Genomic DNA, 19020 nt, shown 5'->3' with positions numbered 1-19020 from the left:
CCGGCTCGCCCTAAAAGTCTCCCAAACTTGCGTCGGTTTTGGGTCGAGACCGGACGCTGCGCCTGTCCGTTTTTAAGTTGGGTTGCTTGCGTTGGGAAGCGGGTTTACGCTAAACGGACACATCCGACGTCCGTTTTTGGGTTTGGGTGCCCCCGTTGGAGATGCCCTTACTCCGTCGTCGCCCCGCCCACAGAGAATCCAGCCCAGCCGAGCACACCAGTCGTCTCCTCCCCATTGGCCACCGTTGTCACGGAAGGAAAAGCCAAGCCGACCAGTCGCCATCCGCCCGCCCGCCCACCCACCCCGACCCGCCCCACCGCACACGTCTTCCTCCTCCGGCGCCACTGCACCACCACCACCACCCCTCTATAAACACCCACTCCCCCGCCCCGGCACGGGCACCCAGCTCACCCGCACAAATCCCACCGTCTCCACCCACAAACCAATCCACGGGATACTTCTTCCTTCCCACTGACGCTTCCCCCCGGTCATCAAAGAAAAGGTAAGCAAGAACGCGAGAACCACCACGCTCGATCTCCCTCCGGCACCGGGAAAACGATCGCCTGACCAGCCCGATCGAGCTCACCACGGCAGCTGACCACCGTCTTTTTCTTTTCTTTTGTTTCGCGGACCAGCAGACGTGAGGATGAGCACGATGGCGATGTCGGCGCTGAACCCGGACGCGCCCATGTTCATCCCGGCGGCGTTCCGGCGGGTGGAGGACTACTCGCCCGAGTGGTACGAGCTCGTCAAGACCACCGCATGGTTCCGCGACCACTGGTACCGCCAGCAGCAGCTCTACGGCGAGGACGACCAGGACGTGGAGGACGTCGCCGCGCTCCTCCCCGACGACTCCGTCGACCTGCTCGACGCGCAGGACCTCTTCTACTCCCCGCCCTCGCCCCACCACCAGGCACAGCTCGACTTCCACCAATACAACAAACAAGCAGGTACAGCTCTTTACCATCTCCTCCTCCTCCACCTCCTCGCCGGAGATAGATAGCAGCAGCGGGAAGCTAACCGTCAACCGGGGTCGCTCTGAATTTGCAGGCTTCGGTGGCGACATGGACGCCGTGCTGAGAACCCTCAGCCTCAACTCGCCCAGGAGCGGCGTCCCCAGCGCAGCGGCGCCAGCTTGGTCGCCCAGGCAGGCCGAGAAGCCGGTGCAGCACTTCGGCGCCAGGGCCGGCGGCGGTGGCGCCCGACGCGCCATCCACCAGCCTCGCTAGACGACCCGCCCTCCGCTGCTGCTGCTGTGTAGTGTAACCTTCAGTTCAGTTCAGTTTCAGTTCAGTCTAGCCTCTCCCCCTTCTGTGTATACAGCTAAAAAAGTGCAAAGGGGAAACAACCTGCAGGCACCCCCTGCTAGCTAGTGCTTCCCCTTTGCTTGTAGCTTCTCCCCTCCCGCCTGTTCACAAACGTGTCTCAAGAAAAGCAAAAAAGGCTTCCTTTGTGATCTGATCTTTGCCTTGTTGGTGTTGGATATGGGATGGTGATCAGGTCTAGTGCTAGGCCTTTTCGCCGGTGCTTGCCTTCTACTGGTTTTCTTTTTTCTGTTTTTATTATGCATAATTCACCATTTGAGATTGGTCACCTTGTTTGGTTTCTGCCATCGAGAGCTCAAAATGGAAGCGGTAGACCAAGACGGTATCCGACAAAGATTGCTTTTTTTCTGAATTAGTCATCAATCGAGAGCTTACAGTGGAAGCGATTGATCAAGAAGATATCTGACGGGGATCACTGCCTGATTTGGCTATTCAAGAGCTTAAATTAGAAGAGATTGATCATCAAGATACCTGACGGAGACCAGTTCAGTTCAGTTCAGTACTTCAGTTCAGTCTAGCCTCTCTCCTCTTCTGTGTATACAGCTAGCCTGCTAACAGGGACTTTCCCTTACTTGTAGCTTCTGTTCACAAACGCGTCTGAAGAAAAGCAACAAAAAAAAAACTTTGTAATCTAATCTTCTCTTGTTGATGTTGGATATGAGATGGCCATCAGGCCTCTTCTTCTCAGGTGCTTCTTTCTTTGCCTTCTTCTATTGACTCCTTTTTTTCGATTTTATGCATAATTCTTCATTGTTTGTGGTCGAATGATGGTGGTACAAACGTCTGATTATGCCACCAACAGCTTAATTTGGATACGATTGACCAAGAGGGTATCTCGACAGAGGTCAATCTTCTATCTGATCTGGATATCATGAGGATCCGTATACAAGTGATTGCGCAAGAAATTGTCCTAGAGGGATCACTCTCTGATTTTGGCATAAAGAGCTTCAAATAGAAGCCATGTCCAAGAAGGTATCTGACACAGATCTCTCTCTCTCTCTCTCTCTCTCTAATTTGGCTATCAAGAGCTTAAAATAGAAGCGATGGCCAAAAACATATCTGACAGATATCACACTCCCTGATTTGTCTATCGATCAAGAGCTGAAAATGGAAGTGATTGATCAAAACCGGCAGAGATCACTGTATGTGCACAAGGGGGGAAATGGCATTTGTAGCCTGTAGGGATCACACTTAATTGAGCAAGAGACATCAAATTTATGCAGGTAGGAGGGTGTGCAATCTGCAGACGTCTCAAATACGTAGCCGCGCTTAATTGAGCAAGATCTCTATACATAAGGTTTGACAGGTAGAGGCAGATGAGAGGTCGCTTTAGATTGATTTCTGCAGGCAGGAGGGTGTATAATCTGCAGACGTCTCGAATACAAAGGCCTTCATACTCAGTGCTTCTATCTTTGAAACAGCAGGTCGCATCACAAGCATGATACTGCCAAACAAATTACTCATCTTACACCATCACTTTGCCTCTCAATTTAAGACGCATCGAGAGTGCACATGGTATCTGCAGCGGAAGGAAAACGATGTGCACCAGTGAGGAGAATACAGATCCTCATGATAAGCTGTGTATTTTCCTACGGGCTGAAAGGAAATTTGGTAGATACGTCAGTCAAGCTTCAGCTGTCAAGCCACGAAGGCAAGCACAACATTATGTCTAGGCAATTGAAAACGCGCGCAAGTGGATATGTTTGAACAGGTTAGTGGTCTGCACGTCCGGAGAAGAGATTCAGCAAGTCGTTGTTCAAAGTATTCTATGGAAGTCAATAGAAGACTGAATATTGGCTGCTTTACAATACCAAGAAGGAAGAATAGATAAGAAATCTGCGACCATCACCATTGTTTTCATGTTCAGGGCTTGTTTCTTCGGCACATGGTAGCAGGAAATGGCAAGCTGCATATTATTAGTAGGGTGCATGAGTTCATACTTGCAGAGGAAATGCCAAATATTTGAAACAAAAGAGGCCATCATGTTAGCTCACATCAGAGCTGGACATCACCTCATGACAGTTGACAGGGAGGTTTGCCAAACCGGCCAATGATTCTTGCAAATCATAGCTAACCTTGCCTACAAGCCCTGATGACCCTCTCCCCCAGAAAAACAGGGCACATGGTCTCACCCATCCAGTCCAGCCTCTCTGCGTGTGTGCCAACTGCCAACCGAAGAGGCACCATCGCTTTTGCAACTTTCAATTAGGCTGCTGCTGCTGTGTAGTGTAACCTTAGTTTAGTTCAGTTCAGTCTAGCCTCCCCCTCCTTCTGTGTATACAGCTAAAAAATGTGAAGGGGAAAGAAACTGCATGGACCCTGCTAGCTAGTGCTTTCCCTTTATTTGTAGCTTGTTCAGAAACACGTCTGAAGAAAAGCAAAAAAAAAAACTTCCTTTGTAATCTAATCTAATCTTCTCTTGTTGATGTTGGAATAGTAGATGGCGATCATGCCCCTTCTGGAGCCCTTCTTTCTTTGCCTTCTAGACTCCTTTTTTCTAGATTGCTGAACTTGTTTGATTTTTGCCGTTGAGAGCTCAAAATGGAAATCAAGAAGGCATCCGACGGAGATCGCATTGTCTGATTCGGCCACCGAGAGCTTAAATGGAAGCGACTGATCAAGAAGGTATCTCACAGAGACACACTGTCCAATTTGGCCATCAAAGGCTTAAAATAGAAGTGATTGATCAAGAAGATATCTGACGGAGATCACTGACTGATTTGGCTATCATGAGCTTAAAATGGAAGTGATTGATCAAAACCGGCAGAGATCACTGTGTGTGCCACAGGGGAGGAAAAAATGGCATTTGTAACCTGTAGGGGGTCACACTTAATTCAGCAAGATCTCTATACATCAGGTTTAAAAGGTAGAGGCAGATGAGAGGACGCTTTAGATTCATTTTTTGCAGGCAGGAGGGTGTACAATCTGCAGATCTCCAATATTCACTGCTTCTCTCTTTAAACAGCAGGCCGCGTCACAAGCATGATACTCGCATAGTACAAATTACTCATCTTACACCATCATTTGCCCCGCAATTTAAGATGGAACAAGAGGCGCGTGTGGTTTCTGGATTGGAAGGAAAACAATGTGCCTCGTGAGAAGCTGTGTTTTTTCCTACGGCCTCAAAGGAAATTTGGTTCATACGTCAGTCAAGCTTGAACTGTCAAGCATCAAAGTCACGCCACAAAGCCAAGCGCAACATTATGTCTAGGAAACTGAAAACGCAAGTGGATATGTTTGAATGGTTTAGTGGTCTGCACGTATGAAAAGAAATTCAGCAGGACGCTGTTCAAAGTTTTCTATGGAAGTCAATAGAAGACTGAATATTGGCTGCTTTACGATACCAAGAAGGAACAATAGATAAGAAATCTGCGACCATCACCAATGACCAATGTTGTCATGTTCAGGGCTTGTTTCTTCGGCGCATGGTAGCAGGAAATGGCAGCTGCATATTATTAGCAGGGTGCATGAGTTCATACTTGCAGAGGAAATGCCAAATATTTGAAACAAAAGAGGCCATCATGTTAGCTCACATCAGAGCTGGACATCACCTCATGACAGTTGACAGGGAGGTTTGCAAAACCGGCCAATGATTCTTGCAAATCATAGCTAACTTTGCCTACAAGCCCTGAGGACCCGCTCCCCCGGAAAAACAGGGCACGTGGTCTCACCCATCCAGTCCAAAAACGATAAAAAAGGAATTATGTTTCGGAGCCTCTCTGCGTGTGTGCCAACCGAAGAGGCACCATCTCTTTTGCAACTTTCAATTAGGCTGCCTAAAATGCAAAGAAGTTGACATGGCATAGAAGATGAAGAGCAACTCATGTACTTTGCAGGACTTCAAAAGTGGGCTGAAGGGGAAAGCCCCCTCACTATGTTACCTGACATACATAAATAGTGATGGTGAAATTGTTTGATTTAAGAAGGTATCCGACAGAGATCACTTCGTTTGGTTCGGCCATTAAGAGCTTAAAATGGAAGTGATTGATCAAGAAGGTACCCGAAAGAGACCATGCATAAGAGTGGAAATGGCATTTGTAGAAACTTAATTGAGCAAGATCTCTCTTTATATATAAGGTTTAACAGGTACAGGCACGCAAGAAACAGCTTTAGATCGTTTTCTTTAGGCAAGTGTGGTTCACAATTTGAGACATCTACAACTCAGAACCCCCATTCAGAGTTGCATGTTCTAGTTTTTGAATAAGCTGGATCACAAGCATGATACAGACATACAAACAGTGTGCAGCAGTGGGAAGAACGCACATCGTCAAGAGAAGCAATGTTTTTCCTATGGCCTGAAAAGAAATTTGTTCATATATCAGTCAAGCTTCAACTGTCAAGCACCAAAGTCAAGCCACAAAGCCAAGCTCAATATTTATTGTTGAAATAAGTGGGTATGTTCTAATGGGTTAGTGCTCTGCACGTATAGAAGAAAACAAGTTCACCGAGTCGTTCAAAGTATTCGATGTGAGGCAATAGGAAACTGAATTCTGGCTGCTTTACAACAAGGAAGAATAGATAGGAAATATATGGCCATCACAGTTATCATGTTTAAGAAAAGGCCAAACAGCACACCGAACAGGCCGCCAATGATTCTTGCAAATCATAGTTAACCTTGAATACAAGCCCTGATAAGCTGCTCTCCCAGAAGACATGGAACATGGCCACACACATCCAGTCAGGAGCTAGCCTCTGATTGTGTGGGCTGCCAACCGAACATCAATTTGGCACTTCCCAATTATGTTTGCCTAAAATGCAAAAGAGATTTAACAGCACATCGCCATAACACCAACACACAAGATGAATAGCAACTCATGGTTACTTTGCTGGTCATACAAGATGAGCAGTTGCATTTTACAGGACCTCAAAAATGGGCTGAACGGGAAAGCCCCCCTTCACTATGTTATCAGGCATATATATAAATAGAGTCAGGCAACCAGGGTACTTAACACACGATTCTGCGGTCTCACGGAAGCTACATTAATAGGACGATAGTTAGACAGTGTGACTCACTGTTCCGGCAATAAGAGGAAGGGCTAATCAACCGAGTGGGCAATGCCAGACTTATACTTGCTTGTAGAACAGGACATATGCTTGGTCATGCAAGACCTTGTTCACATTGATGGGCATGACCATGTTGTCATCGAACCGAAGCCACTGCCCACCAGCATGCTTCGCATCAGCAGTGTAATGCCCCCTGGAAGGGCCACTCCCATGATGAGTGATGGTTGCAACGAGCTCATATTTTCTACCCTGCATTCGATAAATGGCAAGACATTAGATCAAGTCATAGAAGTTTGTCAGAGAAACATAAATCTGATTTTATCTGTGTTATGGGCACATAGATTTAGTCTACCCTGCATTAGAACATACTAATGTACAGTACTAAAAAGGGTTATAAAGACTTCAAAGCTTATAGATACAAATCCCACATGCTGCCGGATCTAGGATAAAACAAGACAAGAATGCTTCTATTGATGGAAAATAGAGTGACAAAAGCATGCTCTGAATTATTGACCAAATAGTAGATACAACAACTGGGAATTAGAAAATTGTAAGAGAATATCCAGGAAATTATCACCTCTGATGATGGTGAGCTCAGCAGATCCCGATTAAGAACCAGTTCAAGAGGGAAGTACAGCGGCTTGTAGAGTTTAGTACAACCATGATTTCCATAACTGAACCTCTTCAAATGTAGTATCATAATCTTTGAAAGTGTGTGAATCTGGAAACTTTTTCTAGCTGTCACCACTCCAGCCTGCAAGATTAAATCTGATCAATTAATACTTTAGCTTGATTTCAAAAGGATAATATAACTGGAAAGAGGATCATACTATTGCACTGAAGAGGTATAATTCAACAACCTAATTTCAGCTATAGCAGCATCAGCACAAGACCAATGTTCAAACAAAAGAAAGTAACGAACCAACTAGTCAGGCAGTCTAATGCTTCATAAATGAATGATGTTAGGGCATGTACAATGGGGTGAAATCAGCCTTCCCATGTGGTCGCCACATCAGATTTTTGCTTAGTTGGAGGAGAGAAGGCAATTTTCTCCATTGTACCATGTGTCTTCCCTTATCAACCCAATTTCTTAGTAAAATTAATTGATTCTCATTAATTGCTAGAGATGACAATAAGAGATAATGCATTGTGCCACTTATATTTAGTGTCTTCTCTAGATGACGTGGACTGCTAAGAGAAGGCCAGCCTTCTCTACCATTGTACATGCCCTTAATGCAGAAAGCATAATGTCGATTATATGTAATGTAATAGAAGTTTGAAAATAATGAAAGCAATTCTCTGATAAGTTGAGTAACTGGAAAATTTAAAGGTCGAACTACTGAACACAAATTTCGGCAAGAACCTTTCCAGCAGCTGTTCTGTATCCTTCCAAAGATTCGGGGGTGGAAAACAGATGAAGTGCATCCTCAACCGTATGAACAGCATCTGGGAATATATCTAGATGGAGCAGCAGGAAAGGTTGAATGGTGGCTGACGGTTTGTTACCTGATAGATCCAAAAAAGAGCATACAACATGAGAGTGTAAAACAGCATAACTGTACCTACTCGAGTTTTTCTATGGCTAATATTTTTTTGCCCAGCAGCATTAATGAATTTCATATTTCAGTGGGAACCTTGCTTCTGAAAGCCTACATGAATATTATGCAGGATTCTGACAACAATGAAAAGGAAAATTCTTAGCAGAAATGAACAGTTAACGTATTGTACTTGAAGATAAAAAATAAGCAAATATGTCCTTTCCTTAACAATTTGACAACACTTCTGCAAGCTTAAGAAACAACATTTCTATTACAAGCTAAGGTACTATTCCCTCTGTTCCATCTTATTAGGTGTATAATCTTTGTGCATGGTGACCAAAGCACTGATTGGAGGATAATTTGGGATGGAAATGCCCCTGGTTACAACTTTAACTACAGGCTAATTAATGATCCTTCCAATTCAGGAGAGATAGAATTGGGATCTACTGGGATATGGAGATACACCTAACTATTCAAAATTTACCTATAAAAAAAATGCACCTAATAAAAAGGAACGGAGAGTAGCAATTTCAGCGAAAACATGGCAAGCAAAAAAATCAAGAGAAAAATACCTATTGAGAAAAGTAAGGCTTCTCAGAAAGGCATCTAGTTGACTAGGTCGGAGTTACAAATTAATTAATTTTCTTAGTACAAGGAAAAATTACCTGCAGCTTTCACCATGCTTTGTAGCTCTCCTCCAAAAATAGCACTTAGCTCGGAGGGAACTAAACTCTGTGTTCTCATGATTGCAGATTTGTTCTTCCTTCCAACGGTCTCCCAGGCATCATCATCAGAAGCAGAAACAACCATACCTTCCTTTGAATTTGAACCATTAAGCTTCAACAGTTCATCATGCATTCTATCCATGGCAAAACTTAGAAACTCTTGGGCATCTTCTTGTCTGCAGAAAAGTGAAGCGTCATAAACTGAAACAAGAAGCTACTTTTAGATAGGAAAATAAATATTCAATACTCCCTCCGTCCATAAAAGGATGTCTTACATAAATCCAAGTTTAGACAAATCTTTTATGGACAGAGGTAGTGCATGACATTTATAGTAACGCAAACAAGAGCAGCATGCATAGTGTCCATGTGTGAAATAAAGCAAAATACATTGTTTGAATAAATTTCAAGCTAATATGACATCTATGCTCAGTTTCATGTTTAGTGCACGTGATCATGCTCAGAAGTATCGTGTATAGCTTCAATGTCAAATTTGGTTAGCAGTTAAGGACAAACATGCATGAGAACACCAACAAGGTCCAAATATCTTGCCAGATTAGATGATGCTACAGAATAAGCAAGAGCAGGACAAAGATTGCTGTCCACAATTAGTACCCAGAGCAGTCAGACAATTAACATTCACAGGTCATGAATTTCACTTGTAATGACCAAGAACAACCTCAACAGCACTTACCTTGGCCGAGCAGATGTTCCAGCCGGTACATCTGGAGTAAAGTTTCTCAGAACTTGATCGAACATGGCAGGATTGATTACTTTTGCGGAGATAATAGCAACATTCTCTTCTTTCTTCATACTGGACTCGTCAAGCACATCAAACTGAGAGATGAGCTCAATGAATGCACTCAATGTAGGGTAGCCAACCTAAATTGAAAGCAGTATTCAGAACAATGTCGATGAAATAAGCGCAAACAGAAGATAAAACTGATCCATTTAGTACCTTGGGTATACTCCGATTCCTCAGGTCTTGCAGAAGCTGAACAAAAGGTGAGCATGAAAGGAAAGCCTGCAAAGTTGCATTCAGGAAGCATATATTTCCTGTATTCTTCAAACCGTGAGGAAGCACTGGCTTGTTCTGATAGGCTTCCTTATTTAAGCTTGGGGTAGACTCATCTACTGGAGCTGCAACAATAGGTGCATCAACACCTGTGCTCCCATTCTCAGTTACTTGCATAGCTGAAGTGCTGCCTTGTGTGGGCGTTGAACTGCTGATATTCTTGACAGGTGCACCTGAAGGAACCACAGATTCGGTCTTCTTTACACTGTTGACAGGCCCAGGTGAAGAAACCTTAGCTTCAGCCTTCTTTACATTGTTGGCATGCCCAGCTAAAGGAACCTTCTTCACATTGTTGATATGCCCAGGCGAAAGAACCGTGGCCTCGGTCTTCTTCACATTCTTGACAGGAGCAGCTGGAGGGGCTGGGGCTTCAGCCTTCTTTACATTCTTGACAGGACCAGCTGAAGGAGCTGAAGCTTCAGCCTTCTTTACATTGCTGGCAGGGTGGCCAGCTGAAGGAACCACCGCTTCAGTCTCTTTCGCATTGCTAACAGGCCCAGCCGAAGGAACCGTAGCTTCAGACTTTACATTCTTGATGAGAGCACCATTGTTAGGAGAACCTACGGCAGGACATCCATTGAACTGCACTGCCCCGCCATTTGGTAAGCTAGATGCCACGGTTTCCTTTTTAGTACTGCACGTGTGATCCTTCACATGGCCAGATGTTGATTTCGGAGGAGGATGAACAGCGCCTTTAGTAGTATGATTTGAGGCCTTCTCCAAACTTGCCGTGGAAAAATTCAGTGACCCAAACTGGATCTCAGCTAGTTCCCATGCCTTCTCCTCGCTTTTCGGTTCGGTTACATGCTTCCCCTGGAACAACTTGGCCTCGTCCTCCGTGAAGGACCCAAACAACACGACCTGCATTGCAGAGGAAACTACGATGATGAGGATAAATGACCACCAGAAACACTTTGCGCAGAGTAACAGCTAGTGGCGCATCGAAACAACAGTCACATCAAGATATCAGTGCTAAGGCTGCTAGAGAAAACTGTATAGGTAACCCTTTATGTACTACGTAGTACAAATTTCCGCGAAGGTGTTATGTGTTTAAGGAAAGTAACTCTAGATCCTAGTTGATCATGTGTCAATCTCTCATGTACTCCACATTACCTTCCGAGCAACAACAGCTTGAGACCGTATCATAACCACTACTAGCTACCAACAAAGCGTACGTCATCGGCGCCACGCCATCTAGTGCCGTAAGTATACACATACACACAAGGTGGCATTACATCAGCGAGGCTTGTACTGCTGTACATACTCCAAAACGGCAAAAGCACATCAATTCACCCAGGCGCTCAACCAGAAACCGGCCCCGCCGGATTTAATGCGCCGCAGCACGGAGGCAGTACTAGCAAGAATCAACTAAATCGCGCAATTAATCGAGGGATGCCAATGCGCACGGCCGGCCGGCAGGCCGGGAGAGTGGGTGGGTGGGATGGGATGGGATACCTGGTCGGCGCCGCTCATCTCCGCTGCGACGAGGAAGCCTGGGACTGGTGGCGGGAAGCCTCCTCCTGGGAGCAAAGGGAGCCGGGGCGGCAGGCGGGAGACATCAAAGGCGGCGGCGGGCCGTGGGGGGTGGCCGGATGGCGGCGGCCGCGCTGCCCTGCTTGCCGCAGGACCGGCACGGCGCGGCGCGGGGGCGCGGCGGGGGAGGGAGGGAGCGGGCGATCAGCTGGAGGCGCCGCCGGGCATGGTGGTCGGCGGCGGAGGCGAGGGCGTAGGGTTTGGATTCGGCGTGGTTTAGGCGTGGGGAGAGAGAGAGGAGAGAGGGGAGTTGGGAAGGGAGAGTCGTGCGTGCGTGTGGCAGCAGCCGGAGGCTATGTGGGCGGCTACTCGGTGTTGGTGGGCCGGGCTGGGGGTTTTATGCCTATGCGCGATTTTGTTGGGTGCCTGCTGTTCGTCCATATTCCCTGGTTTGTTTAAATGGAAGATCCCAATAGATTCTTTAGGGTAAAACTAGCTTAATTCTTTTTTTAGCTAAGAAATATCTTAATTGTGAATTAAATTAGAACTAGCAAAAGGTATAAGTTTTTTTTAGGAAACACCAAGACTCTCCCGCGGTACTCAAACAATGGTTACATCGTTTATTAGATTGTTCGAAGAAAATTAGGGCCTCATCGATCCAATTGCACGAATGCTTATTTAAAAAACAAAACTTAGCTTAAAAGTAACCTTATCGCTCGTAGATGCTACATAAACGATATCAGCATAGATTGCGGAAGAATCATCCCACCACATCTCGTCTCCAATACATGCCTCGATTGTTACTTCCATCGAATCAGACTCGGCTATTAAATTGTTACACCCCTTGTTATTGGCTAAACATGAACCCTCTTATATTGTTGTTACTTCGGCCAACGCAGTTGAAGCTACATGAGGAAGAAAACCACATCTGGCAGCTATGAAGTTCTCTTGATAATCATGTAAGGCAGCAACAACAACAACATATGTGTGAACACCAATGTGAACGGAAGCATCCACATTAAGCTTAATCTTACGAGGATTTGGCTTGGTCCAAGTTGCGTTGGATGGTGATCCCTTCTTCTCGGTCGTTGTAGACATGTCAGCTATAATTGATAGAATTGAGTGCATACATTTAACACAAAGGTTGTACATCTTCATTAATTATGAATATGGTGGCGTCGTATTATGGTGATCCAACATACCACTACATGGTATAGTATACAAGTCGTTGACATAACACCAATGAAACACCGTTCCACTAGTATTTCATCCCTCCTAGTGGTACAACAGAAACAGATGCGAGTCCAAGGCATGTATATGGAAGTACACACGAACTGTTTGCAGAAGATCAACATAGCCCCCTACTTTACAGTGAGGTACAACTGCAAATAATTAAAGCTTCAAAAGAACAACTCGAAGTATAACTTATTACTAACCCTAGCTCTAGAGATACTTGGCTTCCGAAAGGAATTTGATAGAAATATAGCTACTTAGGTGCTAGGATTTAAGGAAATGGTTTCCTTCTATTACTAGTCTAGGTTTCCACCCTACTTGATGTAGAAGTTGACTACATTGTCTTCATTGATTGGGTTCTCCATCTTGTTGCAGTTGACTCCTTTGTCTTCGAGTTCCACGGTAGTTTCTTCTTCGGTGATTTTAAATCTAAGAAGGGGGTTCAAGAGGGAACGAATGAGTACGAGCGTACTCAGCAAGTTGAATAATAGAAATAGGTGTATCATGCACTAGTTACAGCCATAGACCAGAAAGTCATAGGACAATGTAAGTTTTCGTAATTATTTCTCCAAATGGTTTATTTTATTCTAAAAAACTATGTCCGTCAGTCTTCACAGGTTCACCAAAACTTCATGGAGCTCATTTCCTGTCGCGTTTGCAGTTCCTTCCCGAAACAGGGAGTGACAAGTCACAATTTTATACACTCTGTAGAGGTGTGTTAATTTACCCATAAGAGAACTTATCCTTGTTGCCAACTGGGCATTCATTCCCGTCCACACCTCATTGGTGTGAGGCCCAATATAAGATCCAAGCCAATCACTATCCTTCTCCGCGACCCCGCATACCCACCCTTTTGTATTCAGTGGGTCTATTATCACTCAACGGCAACCCTTGACCATGATATAATCCATCATAGACCCTATTGCACAAGACATCCACCCTAGACCGGAGAGCTTAATATCCTCTCAACCTTACTGTGGGACCAGCAGCACCCACACGGCTACGGAAAATAGGCATCCATTGATATGCGGAAGGAAGAAGTTACAACTGACTTCTCCGTCCCATTAAAGATCTTATGGTTACCACATAATATACGGTGCTAGAATCACTGGACAATATTTGTTGTTAATCCTAGGTGAATAGCTTTCCTAATTGCAAAACCTCCACCATCAACTCAAACCATGGTTCCATTGCCCACCACATAGTCATATTCATAATTGTAAAAGTAATAATTTGATTTTCAATGCATGAGTGATAAGTATAGTGCTTTGCAAGTAATTTGATTAAAATAATCAAATGGTGTTGGGGGGATGACCCCGGTATGCCAAGAGTAGGGCAAACTTGCCTAAGTGTGGTAGCCAAAAACCAGTTTACATAGATAATCCAGACATGGTTATTTCTAATCAAATATAATGGTGACCGGTTTAAAGGTCAACCAAGATAAGGAATCCGGTATACCCCAGGAGTATACCGGAACAAGTGCAACCGACGTAAACTAAGCCGGAAATATGAATGCCGCATCAAGCATCATGGATGACAAAAAGAGAACCCCCGGTTTACTCCGGATAAGGCCACAAAGGGTCCGGTATAAGGACAACGGTCCATTGTAGGTCAAAGATCCGGTCCTTGCTACAGGACAGGAGTGAGCTAAGCGGATTCAGCTTTATACGAAGCTCTGAGGCCAAAGCAAGCAGATGAAGATTAAACAGCCGTAGGCCGACCAAGAAGCGTCACCAGACCAGAGCCGCAGAAGGGAATGTCATGACCTGAGCCAAAGAAGCTTTATAAAGTTATCTTAGGTAGGCATAGATTCCTGGTGAGTTCCTTCCCTTCTAAGCCTCCTCTCCCCTATATAAGGAGAGGGGCAGTTTCCTTGCACGAGAGAGCGAACATGAGTTCTTAGCCGTACGGAGAAACACCTCTGATAGGTCCTTCTACCTCTAGCTCATCTTCAACCTCTGGCCAAGTGCTAGAAAACCATCTTTGTAGCTCCTGATGAGATCTGATAGTGGAGACATGCAGGAGTAGGGGCTTTACCTCCTCACGAGGGCCCTGAACCTGGGTATATCGCTCGTGTTTGTGTGTGTGTTCGTGTTTGTTCTTCTCATCCTACCCTCCTCCGGATCCCCTTGCGCACATTTGGCCCCAACTTAAGGCATCCCATGGCATCTGTTGTTTCACCACGACGACAGTTGGCGCCCACCGTGGGGTCAGCAGTTGCGCATGTTGGGGCTCGCATCTGGACGGGCTTCATCACCGCCTCCGGCGAACGTGTGGTCTCTGGCCTCATGCAGCGCCTCGGCTCGCTGGACTTCGGCAGCGACAATGCCGGCAACTTCGCCAACGGCACCAGGTTCCCCAGGAACGGCGGCATCATGGTCTTCGGTTCGCATCGCGTCTACGTCGGCACTATGCTGGAGCATCGGTATCCTTCTGTGGTGCTGGTGGCGCTGGATCCACCAAGGTCTGGCGCAGCCTGCGGGTCGCGTACCGATCGCCCCGTTGGTAGCGTCAAGGTGATGATGGCCGGTGCGGGTGACGCTGGCAAAGGAGCAACCGGAGACAATGTCGTCCCCACCAAATCCGCGCGCAAGGAAAAACCCGCCGATGTCTACGCACGCTTCTATTCTTGTAGACAGTGTTGGGCCTCCAGGTGCAGAAGTTTGTAGAATAGCAACAAGTTTCCCTTACCTGGATCACCCAAGGTTTATCGAACTCAGGGAGGTAGAGTTCAAAGATATCCCTCTCAAGCAACCTTGCAATTACGATACAAGAAGTTTCTTGTATCCCTAACACACCCAATACACTTGCCAGGTGTATAGGTGCACTAGTTCGGTGAAGAGATAGTGAAATACAAGTAATGTGGATGATTGTAAGTAGTAATTGCAATCTGAAATAAAAAATGGCAGCAAGCAAACATGTAGGTTGTAAACGGTGTTTCAATGCTTAGAAACAAAGCCTAGGGATCATACTTCACTAGTGGACACTCTCAACAATGATATCATAATTGAATATATAGATATTATCTCTTCACTACGCTACTCTGAACCACTTTCTGGTTGGATAATAAACACAAATTCACCGTGTAGGACTGCATAAGCACTCCTTAAAGTTCGCATTCTCAATCTATGGATACCTCACGCTGTCACTTTGAGCATACAAAGATGGTACTAACTAGACACCATAATTCATAAGTATTTATGTAAATTAAGCTTAAGAAACAAACACGGTGTGCACACTGTCACCTTCACACCGTTGGACAAGATGTCATCGGAGATCACATAATAAAACTACTTGAGTAGCACAATAGTTGGAGAATAGCATCTACATATTCAACTGGATTACAAAGCTCACGATCACATAAAGATCATATCATGGGAGAGAGAGAGATAGACCACATAGCTACCGGTAAAGCCCTCAACCTCGGGGGAGAACTACTCACTCCTTATCGTAAGAGTCAGCAACGGCGATAAAAATGGCGGTGGAGTCGATGGAGATGGCTCCGGGGGCAATTCCCCGTCCCGACAGGGTGCCGGAATAGAGACTTCTGTCCCCTTGGATCTTGTATGCGATGGCAGCGGAGCTACGGAACTTTTCGTGGACCTTAGAAGAACCTTGTTCTTGACCTCAACGTCATGAATCCATAGACCTCCTTGGTCTTTGTGTCGGCAAACCATACTCCATTTAGGCGGTTAATATTTTCTTTTCTCACTATCTTCTTGCTAGAAGAATCTTGATAAGAAAAAATCTAATCTATGCAAAACCCCTTTGGGTATCTGGAAGAAAGAGATAGTAATTTTCCTTTCCATCTTGTTAGTTCTTTTGGTAATTTCTCCTTGACGAGTAGTGAAACATATTCTTGAGGTAATACTCCAGAAGAGATCATCTTCCTTGCTATCCGCACCAAAGATGCACACAACCAAATTTAATGTGTCCCCGTCAAAAAAAATTAATGTCGAGACGAACAAGTGCCACTTATAAGTTGTTTGTGAAACCGACTCTATGAAATTTTATTCTGGAGTACGTGGAGTGGAAGGCTCCATATGTTGTTGTTCAGGAAGTCCAAGTGACTGTATTTGTGCACCAACAGAAGCAGCTTGGTTGACGTGGATCTGTTGTGCAGCCAATTGCCACGCCTCCACACCCTTGCGGATGGAGTCGGTGTCTTGGTAGTCGTCGCGGAAGGTCTCGAGGTTTTCAACCATGTTGATATAGGACGCCACCAGCAGCTCGATATTCCATCCCTCCACGCGAGGGAAGTCGCAGTATCTCTCCCCAAATTCATCCATGTACTGCAAATTAGGGAATGAAACAAACAGAACGCCAAACGCTAGGTTAATCTCCGAAATACAGATGAATGAACAATGGGTGCTCGTGCTCGTGCTCGTGTGAGTTCATCATCGATTAATCGATTCAGTAGCACGGTTGTCATGGAGTAGTACCGTTATACCAAACCGGCTCACGTCGTGGGTGTACTTCTTGGGCACGCCGGCGATCTCCCTGGAGCGGTACCACTCCTCCACGGACCGCAGCATCTCCTCCTCCGGCGGCAGCGTCCTCCTGCCGGACAGCACCTGCGCCACCCACCTGGCCTGCGCCTCGAAGAACCAGGGCGCGAACACCTTGATGGGTATGCCGATGAAGGAGAGCGACGGCGCCAGCGACGGCGGGAACACGTGCTCGAACAGCGGCCCCACGCGGTTGTCGTCGACGGTGACCGCCCCCGCCGTGTCCAGGAACGGGAACGAGTAATCGTACCCCGTGCAGTAGATGACGGTGTCGGCGACGACGCTGGAGCCGTCGCCGAACACCGCCCGCCCGTCCTCGCACAGGCGCGCCAGGTGCAGCTGTACGTGCAGGCTGGCGCTGTGCTTGGCGAGCACCTTGGCGAGCCCCGGGGTCACCTCCTTCATGGACTGGGCGACGAGGTGCACCTCCTTGGCCACCTGGCGGACCTCCATGGCGATGTCCTTGCCACTCTCCCCTGACCCGACCACCACCACCACCTCGCCCCGGAACGGCTCCGGCGTCCTGTACGAGTGGCTGTGCATCTGCCTCCTGCTCCACGCCTCCATGCCTTGGATGCTCGGCACTCTCGGCTGCGAGTAGTGGCCGTTCGCCACCACCACGGCGTCGAACACCTCCTCCGTTTCCATCTTCGCCAGGTCCACGGATCTCACCGCCCATTGCCGACACCTCGACGCGGGCTGCTGCATGGCGACACGCAGGACGCGAGTGTTGAGCCTGACGAACTCCATGAGCCCGAAGGCGTCGCAGAAGTCCTTGAGGTAGAGGTACACCTCGCGGTGGCCCGGGAAACGACGTCGGTCGCGGCCGTCGTCGTCCTTGGGCGCGAAACTGAAGTCGGTGAAGCCCATGTTCTCCCTGGCGCTGATGAGCCGGAGGGACGCGTATATGCTGCTGTGCACCTTCACGGGCTCCCCGGCGCCCAGCGGGTCGGCGAGGTCGAGCCTCGGGTCGTACAGCCACTGCCCGCCCACCTCGCCGCTCTGCTCCAGCACCGTCACGTCGTGGCCCTCCCGCCGCAGCTCCCGCGCTGCCGCCAGCCCGGCCATGCCGGCGCCGATCACGCACACCTTCTTCCGTTGCAATGGCATGCTGTCATCATCGCAGACCATGTCGCCCAAATGAGTTTTTCTTGGCATGAACTGCGCTTCAATTTCTCTGCCTCCTTTATGCACATTCCGATCAGTCCGTCAGCCACTCCACCCAGAGTGATTACATTAGTTAAGTTCTGAAAAGTTTTGATGGTGGCTGCACGATTACACAAAAAACAAACACGCGGTGCTCGTGCCAACCAACTGCACATATAGTAGCTTAGGGTGCGTTTGCTGCACTTAGTACATTTGTTAAGTTAGGTAGTATCCTAAGCATTGTACGTATCTGTGTATGAGCTGGACAGATGAGATTAGATAGGTACGATCGGTTGTCAAACCGCGTATAGATTACTAACAACCTCAAGATGTATCTATCCTATACACACGGCATGCTATATATATGAGATGAACCGGTGATCAATCCGCAGCCTAAACTCTTTCTCTCTCCCTTTTACTTTTACATGGCATCAGAGCGCATCTGACCTATGTCGCTCGTTCCTCACACCGCTGCTCCTTCCAACCCATGGGGATCACCTCCGATATCGTCCGCCTCAGCCACAACAACTTCATGTTGTGGAAGGCGCAAATGCTCACCCACCTCCGCAACAACTCCCTACTAGGCTACATCGACGGCAACATCATCGCCCCGACGCCGACATCACCACCACCACTGGCGAGGGCGCCAACCGGCAGACGGTCACCACCGTCAACCCGGAATATGCCACCTGGTATGTGCGTGACCAGACCGTGCTGAGTGGCTTTCTCGCCACCGTCACCGAGGAGGTGCTCACCCAAATCATGGGGCGCGCATGGCCCGCGATGCTTGGCTCACCCTGGAGAGGATGTTTGCCTCCAGGACTTGTGCGCGTGCTATCCAAATACGTGCGCAGCTGACTGCTGCCAAGAAGAAAGGGACCTCGGCTGCAGACTACTTCAGGCAGATGAAGACGCTGTCGGACACACTCGCCGCGATCAGTCAGCCCCTGCGCGAGGACGGCATCATCACGTACATCCTTGCCCGCCTCGGGCCAT

General features: G+C 47.2%; 3 protein-coding genes across 4 annotated transcripts; 1 reads left to right on the top strand and 2 right to left on the bottom strand.

The window, feature by feature from the left end:
- The first annotated feature begins 370 nt into the window (after positions 1–370).
- LOC124678328 (protein EARLY RESPONSIVE TO DEHYDRATION 15-like) lies at positions 371–1459 on the top strand. 2 transcript variants are annotated; one of them, XM_047214228.1, is made up of 3 exons: positions 371–502; positions 639–950; positions 1051–1459. In XM_047214228.1, exons 2-3 carry the CDS (start codon positions 647–649, stop codon positions 1227–1229), a joined length of 483 nt encoding a protein of 160 aa, XP_047070184.1. In that variant the 5' UTR covers positions 371–502; positions 639–646; the 3' UTR covers positions 1230–1459. The 2 variants fall into 2 exon arrangements, with proteins under 2 accessions (XP_047070184.1, XP_047070185.1); XM_047214229.1 differs by having other exon boundaries at positions 636–950.
- A 4667-nt stretch (positions 1460–6126) lies between these two features.
- LOC124675637 (ubiquitin carboxyl-terminal hydrolase 24-like) lies at positions 6127–11246 on the bottom strand. Its single transcript, XM_047211702.1, has 7 exons — positions 11120–11246; positions 9548–10525; positions 9284–9471; positions 8533–8768; positions 7693–7835; positions 6907–7083; positions 6127–6578 (listed from the first exon to the last, which is right to left on the bottom strand). Exons 1-7 carry the CDS (start codon positions 11135–11137, stop codon positions 6390–6392), a joined length of 1929 nt encoding a protein of 642 aa, XP_047067658.1. The 5' UTR covers positions 11138–11246; the 3' UTR covers positions 6127–6389.
- Positions 11247–16380: 5134 nt separating this feature from the next.
- LOC124672914 (flavin-containing monooxygenase FMO GS-OX-like 9) lies at positions 16381–18009 on the bottom strand. The gene is made up of 2 exons (XM_047209069.1): positions 16813–18009; positions 16381–16662 (listed from the first exon to the last, which is right to left on the bottom strand). Exons 1-2 carry the CDS (start codon positions 18007–18009, stop codon positions 16381–16383), a joined length of 1479 nt encoding a protein of 492 aa, XP_047065025.1.
- Positions 18010–19020: the final 1011 nt, after the last annotated feature.

Source organism: Lolium rigidum, chromosome 7, assembly GCF_022539505.1.
Source record: "Lolium rigidum isolate FL_2022 chromosome 7, APGP_CSIRO_Lrig_0.1, whole genome shotgun sequence".
NCBI lineage: Eukaryota > Viridiplantae > Streptophyta > Magnoliopsida > Poales > Poaceae > Lolium > Lolium rigidum.
Note: the sequence above shows the minus strand (reverse complement) of the source record. Positions and strands in the feature narration are given on the sequence as shown.